Below are 18,495 nucleotides of genomic sequence, written 5' to 3'. Positions count from 1 at the left end.
GATTATGTACTAGTGTGACTTTGAAGAGAAACTATAGGAGATGGTATTGCTATCTGCCTGAAATACTTGTCCATCTAGTCACAGGGTTGGGAGTTGCTTTGATAAATAATGGCAGTGCACGCCATTGGTGGATGGGGTGGATGGAGTGAATGTGTAAGCAGGTGGATATGGGACCAATCATATGGCTGCTTTATCATAGTGATGGCAAGTTTCTTGAGAGTTGTTAGAGCTGCACTCATTCAGGCAGGTGGAGAATATTCCATTGCATGGCTGATTTGACCTTGTACTTGGTGACAAGCTCTTGGGGTATTAAAAAATGAGTCTTTCTCTTTGGATACCCAGTCCCCGGCAATATTTATGTGACTTGTCTCCTTGTGTTTCAGGTGAATGGTGTCCCAGTATATTAAAAATGGGGGAGTCAGTGATGGCAATGCAATTGGAAACTATGACGTGTGGCCAGACTCTTGCTTGGAGATGGTTATTGCTTGGCAATTTTGTTGCCGTTTCCCAGCCCTGCCATAATCTTATCCACTTGCACCTCAACTTTGGAATTAAACTCCTTTGGTCAATGTTAGGACCAAAGTTGTGATGAAGTCCAGGGCCAAATGGAACCTGGCAAACTCTGAACTAGACACTACAACTGATTAGTGGTGTGTAAATATCACTTGATGGCACTGCTGAAGATATCTTCCAACATCTTGATGATGTATTGACTGGGCAGAAATTAGTCAGACAGGATTTGTTCTGCACTCTGTGAAAAAGAGAATCCTGGTCAATTATCCACATTATTGGGTATTAACTTTACTGGGACATTTGGACTAGAAGGGGGACAGTCCTGGAGTGCGGGTTTGCGGCACTACAGCTAGGATGTTGCCTGTTCCCATAACCTTTGCTGTACTGCCACCCTCACTCAATTCTGCATAACACTTGGAATTAAATAAACTGAATGACGCTGGCTTCAGTGAAGCTGAGGATCTCAGTTGGGAACTGGGGCAAATCATCCACCAGGCTCTTCGGGCTCAGTATGGTTACAAATGTTTCAGTGCTGTCTTTGGCAATCATATACTGGAATCTTTAGTGCTGAGAACAGAAATTCTTCTTCACCTATTCGTTGTTTGATTGTCTACATAGTTCATGTGTAGATGTGGTAGGAATGAGAGGTTTGATCTGATCTATTTGTTGTGGTATCACTCAGTCCTGATATTTCACCTGGTGCATGTTTTGTCCTATGTTGACTTTGCACTAGGTACTCATCTCATTTTACAGTGATGCATGGTGTTGCTCCCACCATATCCTCTGTATTCGTCACTGAACCAGGACTGATACCCTGACTTGACAGTAGAAGTAGAGTGAGGGATGCGATGAGCCATGATGATACAAGTTGTAGTAATGTACGTATCAGCTGGCTGATACAGCCTCTGTTTTGAGCTGAGTTGATCCCATTTACCTTGACTGTCGTCCTACACACGTAAGGTATGAAGGATGGACTTTGTTTCCACAAGAAAGGTGAAGTGGTAACTACAGATGCTCTCATAGACAGATGTATCTACCATTGATACAATGATGAAATGAAGACAGGCAGGTTTGACCTTCACGTTTCTTTACTTTCTACCTGCTGCAGACCCATTCCAGCTGCATATCCTTCAGGAATCTGTCAGCTTGGTCAACAGTGGTGCTAGACACTGAAGCGCAGAATCAAATATCGCTGTGATGATTGTACATTCTAGTACCAATTGGTTGGCGACAATAAAGTATAAAGTATAGACATGACAGCTTCACCACTAGAGTACCTACTTTCAGAGGGTAGACCAAGAGAGGCCTGGAAAATGTATATTATCAAGTCTTGAGTTTACAAAGCCAAGGAGGATGGATGAACTATGGTTTTCTCTGAAATAAGTGATGTAACAGTCTTTGAGATTGTGCCATTATGTGGTCAGAAGATGACCTTGGTCTCAAATATAAGAACATGGTAATTGTCGTAAATTCTACCTCAAACATTAGCCAGAGAGACGGATGAAGCTGACAGCTGGAAAACGCAACAGGATGGACATTAGAAAAATATGGCTTCAGTCTTCCCAATATTTAGGTGGAAGGCATTTCTGTTCAACTAGATGTGGGTATCCGTCAAACTGCAGTTCATCTGGCGACAGTAGGGGTGGGGTCAGTAAATGAGCTGGAATAGGGAATCACCAGTTTTCATAGGAAATGCGCCAGAATAGATGGAAAGTTAAGTATGGTTATAATCTTGCCTCAGACCTCTTCCTTAGTAAATTCTTCCCGATACTAATATTAATTCACTGTCCCTTTCCATACTTTGCTTCCTTTCAAAGTTCCAGTTTTAAGCACATTTATACAATACCCTGTATACTTTGCTTCTGTGCTTGAAGCAACGTGTGTATTTCCTCAGTTCTTTTGGTTTAATCTGGCTCATTGTTTATATATTTCCAAACATTTCACAGTGAACTCATGTAATTGCATCTGATCCTGACATGTCAGGGATATTTGCTCATTCTGATGGTTTGAGTTGTGGGCAGGGAATACCACTGCCTGACTGGTTGTTCCCTTTATCACCCAATCTATTACTCCTGTCCCCATGTCAATTTTTCAATTGATAATGAAAGCAACAAATATGCAAGCTGTAAAAAACTAGGAGCTTTATCAGATCCGGCACACATATCGGCTAACAAAGGTCATTCAAATGTACCAGAAATGAGAAACATGACTCTCTTTGGCCTGCCTGTATCAGGCTTACTGAGGTAGATGGCACAATCCAGCAACTGCAATTACTGAAATGATCTCAATGGCACATCCTGGGCATCAAACAGACAATCTCTGGTCTGTGACGAAGGAAAAGCAGAGATTGTGAAGTATTTGTAGATTTTTACCATCTACCTTTTTTGCATTTTCATTTATTGACTATTGAATTAACTGTTACTTCTCTTCCAGAAATGTCAACCTTGAAATTGTTATGCTCCATTCTTTTACAAGAGTTTCACCCATCTTTCTTTGCTATATTTGCCCTCAGTGTCTTCTGCTTCCTTTCTCGTCTTCAATGAAGAGCTGATGTTCTTTCTCTCTAACTGCCCTCATTTCACAATCTTTACATTTTGTAGCGTACCGGTTAGCACAACACTTTACAGTACAGGTGACATGCGTTCAATTCCCATGGCTGCCTGTAAGGGCTTGTATATTCTCCCCGTGACCTCTTGGGTTTCCTCCCACAGTCCAAAGACGTACTGGTTGGTTGGTTAAATGGTCATTGTAAATTGTTCTGTGATTGGGCTACGATTAAATCAGGGGATTGCTGGGTGGTGTGGCTCAAAGGGCCGGAAGGGCCTATTCCATGCTGTATTCCAATCAATCAATCAATCAATAAATTCATTCGCTCATGTCCCTTTTGTCTCTAATTATCTGCATTAAACTAGTAAATAATGACTTTCTCTATGGCATATCCCCAAGCTAACTCTGGCCTGACCCCAGAAGGAACATTAATTTTGTCCAATCCATTCCTAGTCACCCTCTCTACAATAAAACTTCCTCTGTTCTGACAAAAGATATTCTACTTGAAGCAGCTTTCCACAGCTGCTGCCTGGCCTACTACATATATCCAGCATTTTCTGATTTTATTTTAGGTTTCCAGCAGCTGCAATTTTTTGATTCTTAATTAAAAGTGGAATGAGCATTTTTAAGTTCGGCTTCAATACTCCAAATTCCAACATCTTGGACCTTCTTCAATTGAATACTTCATAAGTCCTGTTGGAAAGGTAATGTGCTCCTCTCCCAGATAGCCAACCTACCTTTCTTGTAGGGGACATAGAAAAATCCTTGATTAGGGCCATTGGGTCCTCCACTAAGGATGCAGCCAGGTGGTGCCAGGCAGATCCGACTGTGGTAGGGAGCCTTCCTCAGCTGGGCATAATACAGCTTCCTACAGGAAACCAGAAGTTAAACAGAGACATATTTAAATTCAGGGGATAAAATGAGTGCTTTGTACTCTGATTATCTTGTTTTATTCTTCAATAAGGTACTGACAGACCTGGCCAGAACAGAGAATACCACAGTACAATAAAGGAAATACTCTCTACTCTTTGAGGGATTTTGAGATACTGTCGATTAGTGAGGATGTATTGCAGATGTTGAAGTTGATTGCTTCTGTGGTTTTGCTTTCAGTGGCTATGAAATACAATGCTGATTGGGAAATGTCCATTAAGCCATTTGGACTCACCCTATTATGGATTTTCATTTCCTCTACACATCCCTCCTCTACTGAAGACTAATTTTATCTCCCTTTCAGTTCTGTCCAAGGGTCTCTTTCCATTGATGCTACCTAACCTGCTGAGTATTAGAAACTTTTTCTGTTTTATTGGATGCCTTGAATAGTCTGAGCCTCTTTGCTGAGTCACACAGATTAGGAGTTCTAGATGATTTTTTTTCCCTTGTTGGTAGTTAGTAAATTTCAGTCATGATGTGATGGCATCTGTTAGTATTTGACAGCTGACTACAAATGATGGCACAGTCTTTTGGGTTGTGGCTGAGAAAAACAGCCACTGCTTCCACCTCAATGTCCTTTGTTTGCAAGGATTATTACGAGGGCATTGACGAGGAAGATAGGAATGTACTGAATTGTGATGCTTCACATTGTCTGGGCTCTTGCATTAAAAATGGCTATCTTCCAGATGTGACGCTGTTAACAATCAATTCTTGTAGAAAAGTACAGGTTTCCCCTGCCATCCGAAGGTAGAGCGTTCCTATGAAACAGTTCGTAAGCCGGAATGTCGTAAAGCGAAGAAGCAATTATCATTTATTTATATGGGAAAATTTTGTGAGCGTTCACAGACCCAAAAATAACCTACCAAGTCATGCCAAATAACACTTAAAACCTAAAATTAACAATAACATACAGTAAAAGCAGGAATGATATGATAAACACACAGCCTGTATAAAGTAGAAATACTTTTCCACAATCATTGCTGGCACTGTTCTCCGTACCGAAAACCTCACGCAAGCACTCTCGGCAGAAAATCTCACGCAAGCGCTGTTGGCAAAAACACTCTCTCCAGTAATCTTTAAGCTATGAAGCTGCTAAATCATACCAAATAACACATAAAAATACATAGCCTATATAAAGTAGAAATAATGTATGTACAGTGTACTATCACTTACGGGAATTGGGAAGATAGCTTGCTGAGCACATGGATGATGGTGTGTTAGACTGAGTTGTCAGAGTTTGGGTGGTGCAGTGGCCCCCACCCTCTGTGCAGCAAACCGATACTGATCCGTGAAGCATGCAGGGGTACAGCAGTAGCCTGGAGGCACACAGCACATCTTTAAGAAAAAAGCCGAAATAAACATTCTAATTAATTAGGTGCCGCCCGGCACATAAATATTGGCCCAGATCAGAGGCGACGCAATCGTCAATCGTCTCTGATCTGGGCCGACAATTACGTGCCAGGCGGCACCTAATTAATTAGCATGTTTATTTTGGCTTTTTTCTTAAAGATGTGCTGGGTGCCTTCCGGCTACCGCTGCATTCCCCGCTAATCGGTATCTGTCCGCACCCTGGGGGTTGGGGTGGTGGGACACTGAGGTGTCATCTCATCGTCGATCAGGGCAGGCAGGTCATCTTCTTCTATGACTGCCTGCCTCAATGTCGAGGGTCGAGGTTCGTCGTCTGCTGTAATTGGTGTGGAAGGCTTGCTTGACTGCTGAGCCTCGCGCATTTTTAGATCATACAGTTCTTTGTACGCACTCAAACCATCCTGCAAATATGCCTTAAACCAACGTACCCTTTCAAAATTAAAGTTGTACTTTATCATTACTCATTCAGTTTCGATTGTTATCCTTTCCTCTTCCAATTGCATCAGCTCTTCATCTATCAGTTCTTGGTCATGGGATGCCAAAACCTCTTCAACATCATCTTCGTCAGCTTCCACAAGCCAAACTCACTTTGTCCTTACTTTGTTCACCACAATTGAAACGCTTAATTATGTCTAGTTTTACACTACGTGTAACACCCTTACGAGCTCTTTTAGGCTTTTCCGATACCTTAGAACTCATCTTGAAAACGGCTGCTCACAGGCACGTATTTAAGTAATGCTGGCAAGAATTCCATTCCGAATCCAGGGGAGAGCGGCTGCCTTCTTTATCACGTGCTGCCTTTCTTCATAACAGTGAAAACACCTTCTGTTAGCGAAAACAGGTAACTAATGTGGGTCTTTCGTAACAGTGAGGTTTTGTAAAGCGAACGTTCGAAAAGCGGGGAACACCTGTACCAGATAAAATCATAAGTTACCCTGAAAGTGATAACACGTAGGGAATGGATACTTGAGTAGAGCATAACACTGCTCTGCCAGATGAAAAATCCATCTTGAACTCCATCAGGGAGGAGGCTACTCAGCACCCTTGCCAGGACCACTAGACCCAAAAGCAGTTACTTTCACCAAGCTGTCAGGCTGATCACCAATTCCACTCATTAACCCATCACAGTATCCCCCCACTATCACTACATCCACATCAGCCACTCCTCTCCACAGTCCCTCAACACCCTTCACAACCACATGCACTGCCACGTTACAGTTACTTGTAAATTGTGTTATATAGCATTGCTCTTATATTTATAATTTTTTTGCTTATGATGTTTTTATGCAGCATCAGATTTGGAGTATCAAACATTTTATTCTCCTTTCCACTCCTGTACTGAAGAATGACAATAAACAATCTTGAAACTTGAATCTTGAATTTAAAACACATCTGCAGAACATTGCTTGTTGTAATCCTTGTTCAAATCCTTGTAAAAAAGTTCCTAGTAAAAAAAATTCCTTTACTCAAACAATATTAAATTCCACGGCCCATTTCTTTCAAAGAATTCATAAGCATCAAGTAGGGGACACATTCTTAATCTATGTTGGACTTCAGATTGATGCTCACACTGAATGCTTTAAGTGGCCACTCAGTAACCGCTACTGATCTTCCAACTTTATATACAGTACTTCTTCACAGAGAAATACAAAAATCTACTGGAGGAACTCATCAGGTTGAGCAGCATCTGTGAGGAGAAAGGAATTGTCACTGTTTCAGAATGAAACCCCGCATCAGGAGCGTCCTAATACAGGATCTTGACCTGAAAGGTTGGTAGTTCCCTCCGTAGTATCCAGGACATTTTCAAGGAGTGGTGCCTCAGAAAGGGGTGGCCGATCATTAAGGATCCCCACCACACAGGACATGCCCTCTTCTCATTGTTACCATCAGGGAGGAGGTAGACACTTAATGATTCAGCAACAGCTTCTTTCCCTCTGCCATGCAATTTCTGAATGGACATTGAACCCATGAACACTACCTCACTACTTTTTAATTCTATTTTCATTACATTACTTATTTAACACACACATATATAGATGCTGCCTGACCTGCTAAGTTCTTCCAGCAGTTTATTTTCTGCTTCGGATTCTGTCATTTGCAGTGTCTCGTATCATTATTTTACCTCTTCACAGAGGCTTTGCTTTTCTGGATGCTATGCAATAACAGCAAAGATCTGAATAGCAATGGATACATGTAGTCGTTCAATTAAACCATGTTCTTTCTGAACCCCAACTCCATCTACTTATCTGATTAATCAAAAATTTAATTTCTCGCTGCACAATGCTGAATATTTCCAGCATCTCCTAGTTTAATTCCATCCATTCAACTTAGTTCCATATCCCTTTGTATCTCCACAGAATAAAAACCCATTCGTCTCAGTTATGAAATTCTCACCACCTACTTTCACAAAAAGTGATTCCTAACAACGACACTCTAGTTTAAAGGAGTATGCTGATGTCCCCACCATGGGACATTAAAATTCTTTCCAAATCAAAACTTTCAGTCACCTTAAAATATCTTGTACAACATAACAAACTACACTGGCATCCTGCATGGTGTTATACTGTAGAATACAGATTCATTAAAACATCCTAGGTCCTTCAGTCCAAACACACACAGTTATAGAAACATAGAAACATAGAAAATAGGTGCAGGAGTAGGCCATTCGGCCCTTCGAGCCTGCACCGCCATTTATTATGATCATGGCTGATCATCCAACTCAGAACCCCGCCCCAGCCTTCCCTCCATACCCCCTGACCCCCGTAGCCACAAGGGCCATATCTAACTCCCTCTTAAATATAGCCAATGAACTGGCCTCAACTGTTTCCTGTGGCAGAGAATTCCACAGATTCACCACTCTCTGTGTGAAGAAGTTTTTCCTAATCTCGGTCCTAAAAGGCTTCCCCTCTATCCTCAAACTGTGGCCCCTCGTTCTGGACTTCCCCAACATCGGGAACAATCTTCCTGCATCTAGCCTGTCCAATCCCTTTAGGATCTTATACGTTTCAATCAGATCCCCCCTCAATCTTCTAAATTCCAATGAGTACAAGCCCAGTTCATCCAGTCTTTCTTCATATGAAAGTCCTGCCATCCCAGGAATCAATCTGGTGAACCTTCTTTGTACTCCCTCTATGGCAAGGATGTCTTTCCTCAGATTAGGGGACCAAAACTGCACACAATACTCCAGGTGTGGTCTCACCAAGGCCTTGTACAACTGCAGTAGTACCTCCCTGCTCCTGTACTCGAATCCTCTCGCTATAAATGCCAGCATACCATTCGCCTTTTTCACCGCCTGCTGTACCTGCATGCCCACTTTCAATGACTGGTGTATAATGACACCCAGGTCTCGTTGCACCTCCCCTTTTCCTAATCGGCCACCATTCAGATAATAATCTGTTTTCCTACTTTTGCCACCAAAGTGGATAACTTCACATTTATCCACATTAAATTGCATCTGCCATGAACTTGCCCACTCACCCAACCTATCCAAGTCACCCTGCATCCTCTTAGCATCCTCCTCACAGCTAACACTGCCACCCAGCTTCGTGTCATCCGCAAACTTGGAGATGCTGCATTTAATTCCCTCATCCAAGTCATTAATATGTACGGGGTCTTTCTTTTGTTACATTTAAAATGGCGATTTTTGTTATGTTAATCTGTGGAATGCGGCTTTGTTGTGTTTTAACGCTGCAGAGAGTTTGCGCTAACAGTTTGTTTTACTTTAAATGAGATAACCAGGTTCTATTAGCCAATGGGTGGTTATGTATCGTTTTGTTTTCGGATGCCATGCTGTATGATATGACTGTGGACTGAGTTTTGGCGGGGAGTCGGGAGGAGAGACGAGGAGGACGGCGGACGTGCGGAGAGGCTCCGGTCGATCACTTCGGGTGGTCCCGAGCCGTGGGTCGACGGAATTCGGGTGGTCGTCTGACGTCGAACTTGAGCTCCAACGGTAGCGCGCGAAGAACTTGGACTTTGAATAAGTGTTGGCGCCTTTTTTTTTTCATTACTTTCCTCTCTGTATCACATGTATATTAATGCCCTAGAATTAGTAATATCTATAAAGTGTATGTGTTAAAATTTACTGGGTGTGCTGGCTGATGATTGATGTTTGTGATTGATTCGGGCGACGATTGACCCTGAGGGGACTGCTGAAGCAGGTGCTGGGCGGGATTTCCCCTAGACATACACGAGCCAAAATAACGGAACGTTACAAGTGGGGGCTACCGTCAGGGATTTGGATTTTTTTTCGGGAAAGTTGTACTTGTGGTTGCGGTAAGTGGTGTGAAGATGGAGCGAGATAAGATTGTAAGTTGGTGTGAAATGGAGGAGGTACCGGTGAATCATGCGTGTGTGGTAAGCGGGGTCGATTATCGCATTCCGGCAGAGGTACTGGTGCGAGGGTTGAGTTTGATTAAAGGTATCGGGCAGGTAGAACTTGTAGCTAGAAGGGGTGGGAAAGAACTGGAGGCTTGCTGGATGTTGGTGCGGGCGAGTGCCGACGTCATGGCTTTAGAATTACCAGCGACAGTCCATGTCCAGGGGGAGGCGGGGCCGTGGGGTCTCCATACCCTCCCCGAGGACGCAAGTGAGGAGGTGCCGGAGGAGCTAGTTGAGGCCCCCGGCCGGGTGCCCGTAGCAAGAGGTAGAGGTGCGGAGTGGGAAGGTTTGGCCAGGCCTCGCCCCCATGGGCTTGAGGAGACTGCCGAGTTAACGGCTGCCATTATCTCCCTGGCGAGAAGGGTTGAGGTGCACCGCCCGAAGCTGAGAATTTTCTCGGGAGCCAAGCCCACCCCGGAAGGGGAGGATGACTATGAGACCTGGGTTGAAGATACATCCCAATTGTTAGAGGTGTGGCCAGTTTCGGATGAGGAAAAGAGACAGCGATTGGTGGAAAGCTTAAGGGGCGGGGCAGCCCGGGTGGTCCGCGATCTGAGAGCGGCACGCCCCTTGGCTTCCCTATCGGAGTGTTTAGACGCTTTGGAGGAAGTGTTTGGACTGTCAGGGGATCCCTGGCGGCATTTAGCAGAGTTTCAACGGATGGGGCAGAGAAGAGGGGAAAAGCTCTCCGACTATGCTTTCAGGCTGGAAGGAAAGCTTACGGGGTTGCTGCGACGAGGTATAGTGAGGGAGGACGATGTGGCGGAGTTAAGGATGAGCCAGATATGTAGCGGTTCCCGGGAGGATGACAGGGTGGCTTGGAGTGTACGGCAGTCATTTAAGCAGAGCTCCCCTCCATCATTCGGACGGCTGATCCGAGAGGTACGGGCCGAGGAGTGTGCTTTGGGCCGACCAGGGGGCTCGGACCCTCAGGGACGGTCTTCAGCGGTTCAGGAGGTGGTAGCCGGGATGAGACCAGAGAAATCCAAGGGGTCCTCGGGGGCCCGTATCGGGAGGAGAGAGGCGGCGAGTAGTGGGTGCTATAACTGTGGGAGAGAGGGGCATTTCCGCCGGGAATGTGAGTGGCCGGGGGCGTGCTACCACTGTGGGGAAGCTGGCCACTTACGGAAGGATTGTGAGAGACGAAATGCGCCGAGGGGGGAGGGCCCCCAGGCCACCAAGAAGGGAGAGGTGTCGGGAAACTTAAGAGAGGCTCAGTGAGGGAACGGACTGGAGTCTCGGGAGGAACACGTTCCCAGAAAACCCCTATGGAACCCCGGAACAAACAAGCCCAAATTCCTGATGGGCTGGTGGGACCCCGTTCCAGCGTGTCCCTACGGATAGAGGGGATCTTTGCGAGAGCCATCCTTGACACCGGGTCGCAGGTTACCTTACTGTACCGGTCGTTCTACAACCAATATCTGAAGCATTTGGCAGTAACTCCGTTTAACGCATTGGAGATTTGGGGCATAAGTGATGGTGATTACCCGTACGATGGATACTTGTCAGTGAGAGTGGAATTTTCAGAGGGAGATGTGGGAGTATCGGAAGCCTTTGAGACGCTGGTGTTGGTTTGTCCGGATCCGGTGGAGACCGGTGGTGCTGCCCTGTTGGTGGGGACTAACTCCCCTCTGGTGCGACGGCTCTTGGGAGCCTGTAAGAAGAAGGGGGGGGAGAACTTTTTGGAGACCCTCTCGGTACACCCCGTGTTCCGAGGAGTGTACGAAGGAGTGAGTGACCCCCAGGGGCTGGACCCGGAGTGCAAACGAGGGACGGTGTGGTGCACTCAGGCGAGGCCTAAGGTGATACAGCCAGGGGAGGCGGCATTAGTGATGGGAACCCCCAGATTCCCCGGATTGCCGCCGGGAGAGGCCCTGCTAGTAGACGCCCCCGACGACCTGGAAAGGGAGTTCTGGTTCCCGGCTGGGGCGCTGGTGAGACCTGAATTGCAGAGGCCCTCAGCTGTACAGGCACGGCGGATGGGGGTGATGATACGGAACATAACGGAGAGGGAGATCACCTTTAAGCGCGGGATGCCCCTCGCGCACTTGTTCCCGGTGACGGTGATGTCCAGCGCCCCTGTGAAGCCCACTGGAAGAGAACTATTGGGAGACGGGGGGCGGCTGACCGAGGAGGCCTTTAATTTTGAAAACTCCCCTGTACCGCCGGCGTATAAGAGCAGGCTGGTGGAGAAGATGCTGAAGTTAGGGGATGTCTTTTCTCAGGGCGAGTTTGATGTAGGGTTTTCCAAGAGCACTCGGCACACCATTCGGGTAACAAATGACACCCCGTTTAGGGAGAGGTCGCGGCGGTTGGCCCCAGCAGATGTGGAGGATGTGCGGCAGCACTTGCGGCAGTTGAAAGATGCCGGGATTATTGCGGAGGCCCGAAGCCCATATGCGTCCCCCATAGTGGTGGCAAGGAAGAAAAATGGGAAGGTACGCATGTGCGTGGACTATAGGACCCTGAACCGCCGCACTGTTCCCGACCAATATACGGTCCCGAGGGTGGAAGATGCATTGGCCTGTCTAAGTGGTGCACAGTGGTTCAGTGTATTGGATTTGCGGAGTGGGTATTACCAGATTCCGATGAGCGAGACTGATAAGGAGAAGACAGCCTTTATCTGTCCCCTGGGGTTTTTCCAGTTCGAACGAATGCCCCAAGGTATCTCGGGGGCCCCAGCCACCTTTCAGCGGCTCATGGAGCGGACAGTGGGGGACATGAACCTGCTGGAGGTATTGGTGTACCTGGACGACCTGATAGTGTTCGGATCTACGTTGGAGGAACATGAGGAGCGGCTGCTGAAGGTGCTGAGTCGGCTGAAAGAGGAAGGGTTAAAACTTTCCCTGGATAAATGCCAGTTCTGTAAGACGTCAGTCAGTTATGTTGGGCACATAATCTCGCGAAATGGAGTGGCCACCGATCCGGATAAGATAGCCGCAGTCACCACCTGGCCGAGACCTCAGAAGGTGAGCGCCTTACGCTCGTTTTTGGGGTTTTGCGGATATTACCGGCGATTCGTGAAAGGATATGCGAAAATGAGTCATCCATTGAACCAGCTGTTGTGTGGCTATCCACCTATGGGGGGGAGGAGGAGGAAGGGAGACCGAGGGTCGGAGGTAGGAGGATACTTGAACCCGGGGGAGCCTTTTGGAGTGAGGTGGGATGCTCAATGTGAGGAGGCGTTCCAATCTCTAAAAAGGGCGCTGACACAGGCCCCAGTGTTGGCTTTTGCTGATCCCCGGAAGCCGTATGTTCTACACACTGATGCCAGTCACGAGGGTCTTGGGGCTGTTCTGTACCAGGAACAGGGAAACGGATTGAGGCCAGTGGCGTTTGTCAGTCGGAGCTTGTCGCCATCTGAGAGAAACTATCCCACTCACAAGCTGGAGTTCTTGGCATTGAAATGGGCGGTGGTAGACAAGTTGAGTGACTACCTATACGGGGCCCAGTTTGAAGTGAGAACTGATAACAACCCCCTCACTTATATCCTGACTTCGGCGAAGCTGGACGCTACTGGGCACCGGTGGGTAGCAGCCTTGTCTGCCTATGAGTTCAGCCTGAAGTACCGCCCGGGGAGTCGGAACATCGATGCAGATGCCCTGTCTCGTCGGGCGCACGACGAGTCGGGCACGGCCGAGGAGTGGAAGAGTGTCCCTGCCCAGGGAGTAAAGGCCATGTGTCAAGTTGGGAGCGACGGGGAAGTAGGAGCACAGATGGGAACGGATCGGGCAGTAGATCAACTGGGGGCTGACGGTGATGCGCTGCCCACTGGTTACTGTAATGTGACTGCTCTGAGGAACCGGCAGCTGCCGGAGTTGAGTCACCAGGAAGTACAGGCGGCTCAGCGTGATGACCCAAGCCTTGGCACTATCTGGTACGCGGTTAGCCAGGGTGATATGGGGCAGGTGGAGAAGGCGAAACATGCCTCCGTTCCTCTACTACTGAAGGAGTGGCCCCGGTTGAAGCTGAAGAACCACGTCCTGTACCGAGTCACTTCGCCTCCGGACCACCCCCGGCGCTGGCAGCTGGTCATGCCCGAGAAGTATCGAAAGGCTGTGCTTCAGGCTCTACATGATGATTCCGGGCACTTAGGGGTAGAGAAGACCTATGGATTAGTCAAGGACCGGTTTTACTGGCCCCGGATGAGGGGGGAGGTGGAAGAATACTGTAAGACCTGTAGCCGTTGCGTCAGGAGGAAGACCTTGCCTGCGCAGGCGGCTCCGTTATCCCACTTGCAGAGTGCAGGACCCATGGACCTGGTGTGTATGGATTTCCTGTCTATTGAGCCGGACACCAGCAATACCGCGAATGTTTTGGTCCTCACGGATCACTACACTAGATATGCGCAGGCTTTTCCTACTAAGGATCAGAAAGCGACTACAGTGGCGAAGGTGTTATGGGAGAAGTACTTTGTTCATTATGGCCTTCCCCGGCGGATCCACAGTGATCAGGGACGGGACTTCGAGAGCAGGCTTATCCATGAATTGCTGGATATGCTTGGGGTTGAAAAGTCCAGAACCACCCCCTATCACCCTCAGGGTGATCCTCAGCCCGAGAGGTTCAACCGGACCCTGCTGGACATGCTCGGCACCTTGGAGATTGGACGGAAGAGTAAGTGGAGTCAGCACATCGCCCATTTGGTTCATTGTTACAATTGTACTCGCAATGATGCTACGGGGTACTCGCCCTACTATCTGATGTTCGGACGGGAAGCGAGGTTGCCCATTGATCTGTGTTTTGGGACTGAAGCGGGGGAAATACCTTCGAAGCCATGTCTGAAGTACGTGTCCGATATGAGGAGAGAGTTGAAAAGGGCGTACGAGTTGGCTGAGGCGGCAGCCACCAAGCAGAACCAGCGGAATAAAAGGAGGTATGATCAGAAGGTAAAGTTCGTCCAGCTATTGCCGGGAGACCGAGTCCTCATCCGGAATTTAGGACTACAGGGTAAGCACAAGTTGGCGGACCGTTGGGCAGCCACCCCATATGTGGTGGAGAGTCAGATGCCGAATCTCCCGGTTTACCGGGTGAGACCTGAGGGCGGGCAGGGGCCTGTCAAGGTACTCCATCGGAACCACCTGTTGCCTCTGGGTCGAGAGGTGAAGATGGACCTAGAGTCCGAATGGGAGTTTACTCCTAGTACGAGGACTCTGCGAGGGCGCGGGGCGCGGGAAGAGGCCGCTGCGAAGAAAACGGGGCCGGTCCCCACCTCGAGAAGGGATACGTCATCGGAAGATGATGATTCGGACGTGTGGTACCTGCTTCCGTTCGCTGATTCCCCGGTGCCAGGAGAAGAGACTCTTGGCCCTTCCATCACTGAGTCAGGGGGACCGAGGGAGGGTGTTGCAGAGCCGCCTGTATTACAGCCGGCATTGGGGGAGGAGAGGGTGGAGGCAGAACCCGAGCCAGAGGGCTCACCGGGGCAGAGGGATCCCGGTGAAGGGGAAGGTCCGACAGATCGGCTCGAGGGGTCACCTGGGGTGTCTGAACAGGGAGAGTCCACAGAGGAAGTCCTGAGGCCTCAGAGGAGTAGGCATCCCCCGGAAAGACTCACTTATATAGCGCCGGGAGAGCAGGGTGTAATCTCTACTGCCCTGCAAAGTTATGTCACTGCTTTATGCACCTGGGTTGGGTTTTGTGTTTTACAAGGAGTACTAGTGAATTCTGTTAACGTCATGAGGGCATGACTTTTTTTTAGGTGGGGGGAGAGTGTACGGGGTCTTTCTTTTGTTACATTTAAAATGGCGATTTTTGTTATGTTAATCTGTGGAATGCGGCTTTGTTGTGTTTTAACGCTGCAGAGAGTTTGCGCTAACAGTTTGTTTTACTTTAAATGAGATAACCAGGTTCTATTAGCCAATGGGTGGTTATGTATCGTTTTGTTTTCGGATGCCATGCTGTATGATATGACTGTGGACTGAGTTTTGGCGGGGAGTCGGGAGGAGAGACGAGGAGGACGGCGGACGTGCGGAGAGGCTCCGGTCGATCACTTCGGGTGGTCCCGAGCCGTGGGTCGACGGAATTCGGGTGGTCGTCTGACGTCGAACTTGAGCTCCAACGGTAGCGCGCGAAGAACTTGGACTTTGAATAAGTGTTGGCGCCTTTTTTTTTTCATTACTTTCCTCTCTGTATCACATGTATATTAATGCCCTAGAATTAGTAATATCTATAAAGTGTATGTGTTAAAATTTACTGGGTGTGCTGGCTGATGATTGATGTTTGTGATTGATTCGGGCGACGATTGACCCTGAGGGGACTGCTGAAGCAGGTGCTGGGCGGGATTTCCCCTAGACATACACGAGCCAAAATAACGGAACGTTACAAATATATATTGTAAACAACTGGGGTCCCAGCACTGAGCCTTGCGGTACCCCACTAGTCACCGCCTGCCATTCTGAAAAGGTCCCGTTTATTCCCACTCTTTGCTTCCTGTCTGCTAACCAATTCTCCACCCACACCAATACCTTACCCCCAATACCGTGTGCTTTAAGTTTGCACACTAATCTCCTGTGTGGGACCTTGTCAAAAGCCTTCTGAAAATCCAAATATACCACATCCACTGGTTCTCCCCTATCCACTCTACTAGTTACATTCTCAAAAAATTCTATGAGATTCGTCAGACATGATTTTCCTTTCACAAATCCATGCTGACTTTGTCCGATCATTTCACCGCTTTCCAAATGTGCTGTTATCACATCCTTGATAACTGACTCCAGCAGTTTCCCCACCACCGACGTTAGGCTAACCGGTCTATAATTCCACGGTTTCTCTCTCCCTCCTTTTTTAAAAAGTGGAGTTACATTAGCCACCCTCCAATCCTCAGGAACTAGTCCAGAATCTAATGAGTTTTGAAAAATTATCACTAATGCATCCACTATTTCTTGGGCTACTTCCTTAAGCACTCTAGGATGCAGACCATCTGGCCCTGGGGATTTATCTGTCTTCAATCCCTTCAATTTACCTAACACCACTTCCCTACTAACATGTATTTCGCTCAGTTCCTCCATCTCACTGGACCCTCTGTCCCCTACTATTTCTGGAAGATTATTTATGTCCTCCTTAGTGAAGACAGAACCAAAGTAATTATTCATTTGGTCTGCCATGTCCTTGCTCCCCATAATCAATTCACCTGTTTCTGTCTGCAGGGGATCTACATTTGTCTTTACCAGTCTTTTCCTTTTTACATATCTATAAAAGCTTTTACAGTCTGTTTTTATGTTCCCTGCCAGTTTTCTCTCATAATCTTTTTTCCCCTTCCTAATTAAGCCCTTTGTCCTCCTCTGCTGAACTCTGAATTTCTCCCAGTCCTCAGGTGAGCCACTTTCTCTGGCTAATTTGTATGCTTCTTCTTTGGAATTGATACTATCCCTAATTTCTCTTGTCAGCCACGGGTGCACTACCTTCCCCAATTTATTCTTTTGCCAAACTGGGATGAACAATTGTTGTAGTTCATCCATGCAACCTTTAAATGCTTGCCATTGCATATCCACCGTCAATCCTTTAAGTGTCATTTGCCAGTCTATCTTAGCCAATTCACGTCTCATACCTTCAAAGTTACCCCTCTTTAAGTTCAGAACCTTTGTTTCTGAATTAACTCTGTCACTCTCCATCTTAATGAAGAATTCCACCATATTATGGTCACTCTTACCCAAGGGGCCTCTCACGACAAGATCGCTAATTAACCCTTCCTCATTGCTCAAAACCCAGTCCAGAATAGCCTGCTCTCTAGTTGGTTCCTCGACATGTTGGTTCAAAAAACCATCCTGCATACATTCCAAGAAATCCTCTTCCTCAGCACCTTTACCAATTTGGTTCACCCAATCTACATGTAGATTGAAGTCACCCGTTATAACTGCTGTTCCTTTATTGCACACATTTCTAATTTCCTGTTTAATACCATCTCCGACCTCACTACTACTGTTAGGTGGCCTGTACACAACTCCCACCAGCGTCTTCTGCCCCTTAGTGTTACGCAGCTCTACCCATATCGATTCCACATCTTCCCGGCTTATGTCCTTCCTTTCTATTGCGTTAATCTCTTCTTTAACCAGCAACGCCACCCCACCTCCCCTTCCTTCATGTCTATCCCTCCTGAATATTGAATATCCCTGAACGTTGAGCTCCCATCCCTGGTCACCCTGGAGCCATGTCTCTGTGATCCCAACTATATCATAATCATTAATAACAATCTGCACTTTCAATCCATCCACCTTATTACGAATGCTCCTTGCATTGACACACAAAGCCTTCAGGCGCTCTTTTACAACTCTCTTAGCCCTTATACAATTATGCTGAAAAGTGGCCCTTTTTAATGCTTGCCCTGGATTTGTCGGCCTGCCACTTTTACTTTTCTCCTTAGTACTTTTTGCTTCTACCCTCACTTTACACTCCTCTGTCTCTCTGCACTGGTTCCCATCCCCCTGTTGTGAACTAACCTCCTCACGCCTAGCCTCTTTAATTTGATTCCCACCCCCCAACCATTCTAGTTTAAAGTCACCTCAGTAGCCCCCGCTAATCTCCCTGCCAGGATATTGGTCCCCCTAGGATTCAAGTGTAACAACAAGTGTAGGTTCAACATCTACTCGGGACCTTGGAGCGAAACCCTGTTGGTTGCCTTGCAGCAATGAGTTGTCCCATAGCCTGTTTTGGAGTAGTTGACTGTGAGCTGATCAAGTTGTGTGGCCATTCGTTGTTGAGTGCGTGCTGTTGTTGTGGATAGACAACAGCTGTCCATGCACCATGCCATTTCCTCTTCGA

General features: G+C 47.2%; 1 protein-coding gene across 1 annotated transcript in view; it reads right to left on the bottom strand.

Annotated features, from left to right (window-relative positions):
• The window catches only part of disp3 (dispatched RND transporter family member 3), a 310,321-nt gene that overhangs the window by 48,690 nt on the left and 243,136 nt on the right, over positions 1-18,495 (bottom strand). The window contains exon 13 of the mRNA XM_072244981.1: positions 3,798-3,928. Within this exon, the coding sequence (XP_072101082.1) occupies positions 3,798-3,928 (131 nt within the window). The remainder of the gene's footprint in view (positions 1-3,797; positions 3,929-18,495) is intronic.

Source organism: Mobula birostris, chromosome 27 (assembly GCF_030028105.1).
Source record: "Mobula birostris isolate sMobBir1 chromosome 27, sMobBir1.hap1, whole genome shotgun sequence".
Lineage (NCBI taxonomy): Eukaryota > Metazoa > Chordata > Chondrichthyes > Myliobatiformes > Myliobatidae > Mobula > Mobula birostris.
This window is presented reverse-complemented; position numbering and strand designations above follow the sequence as displayed.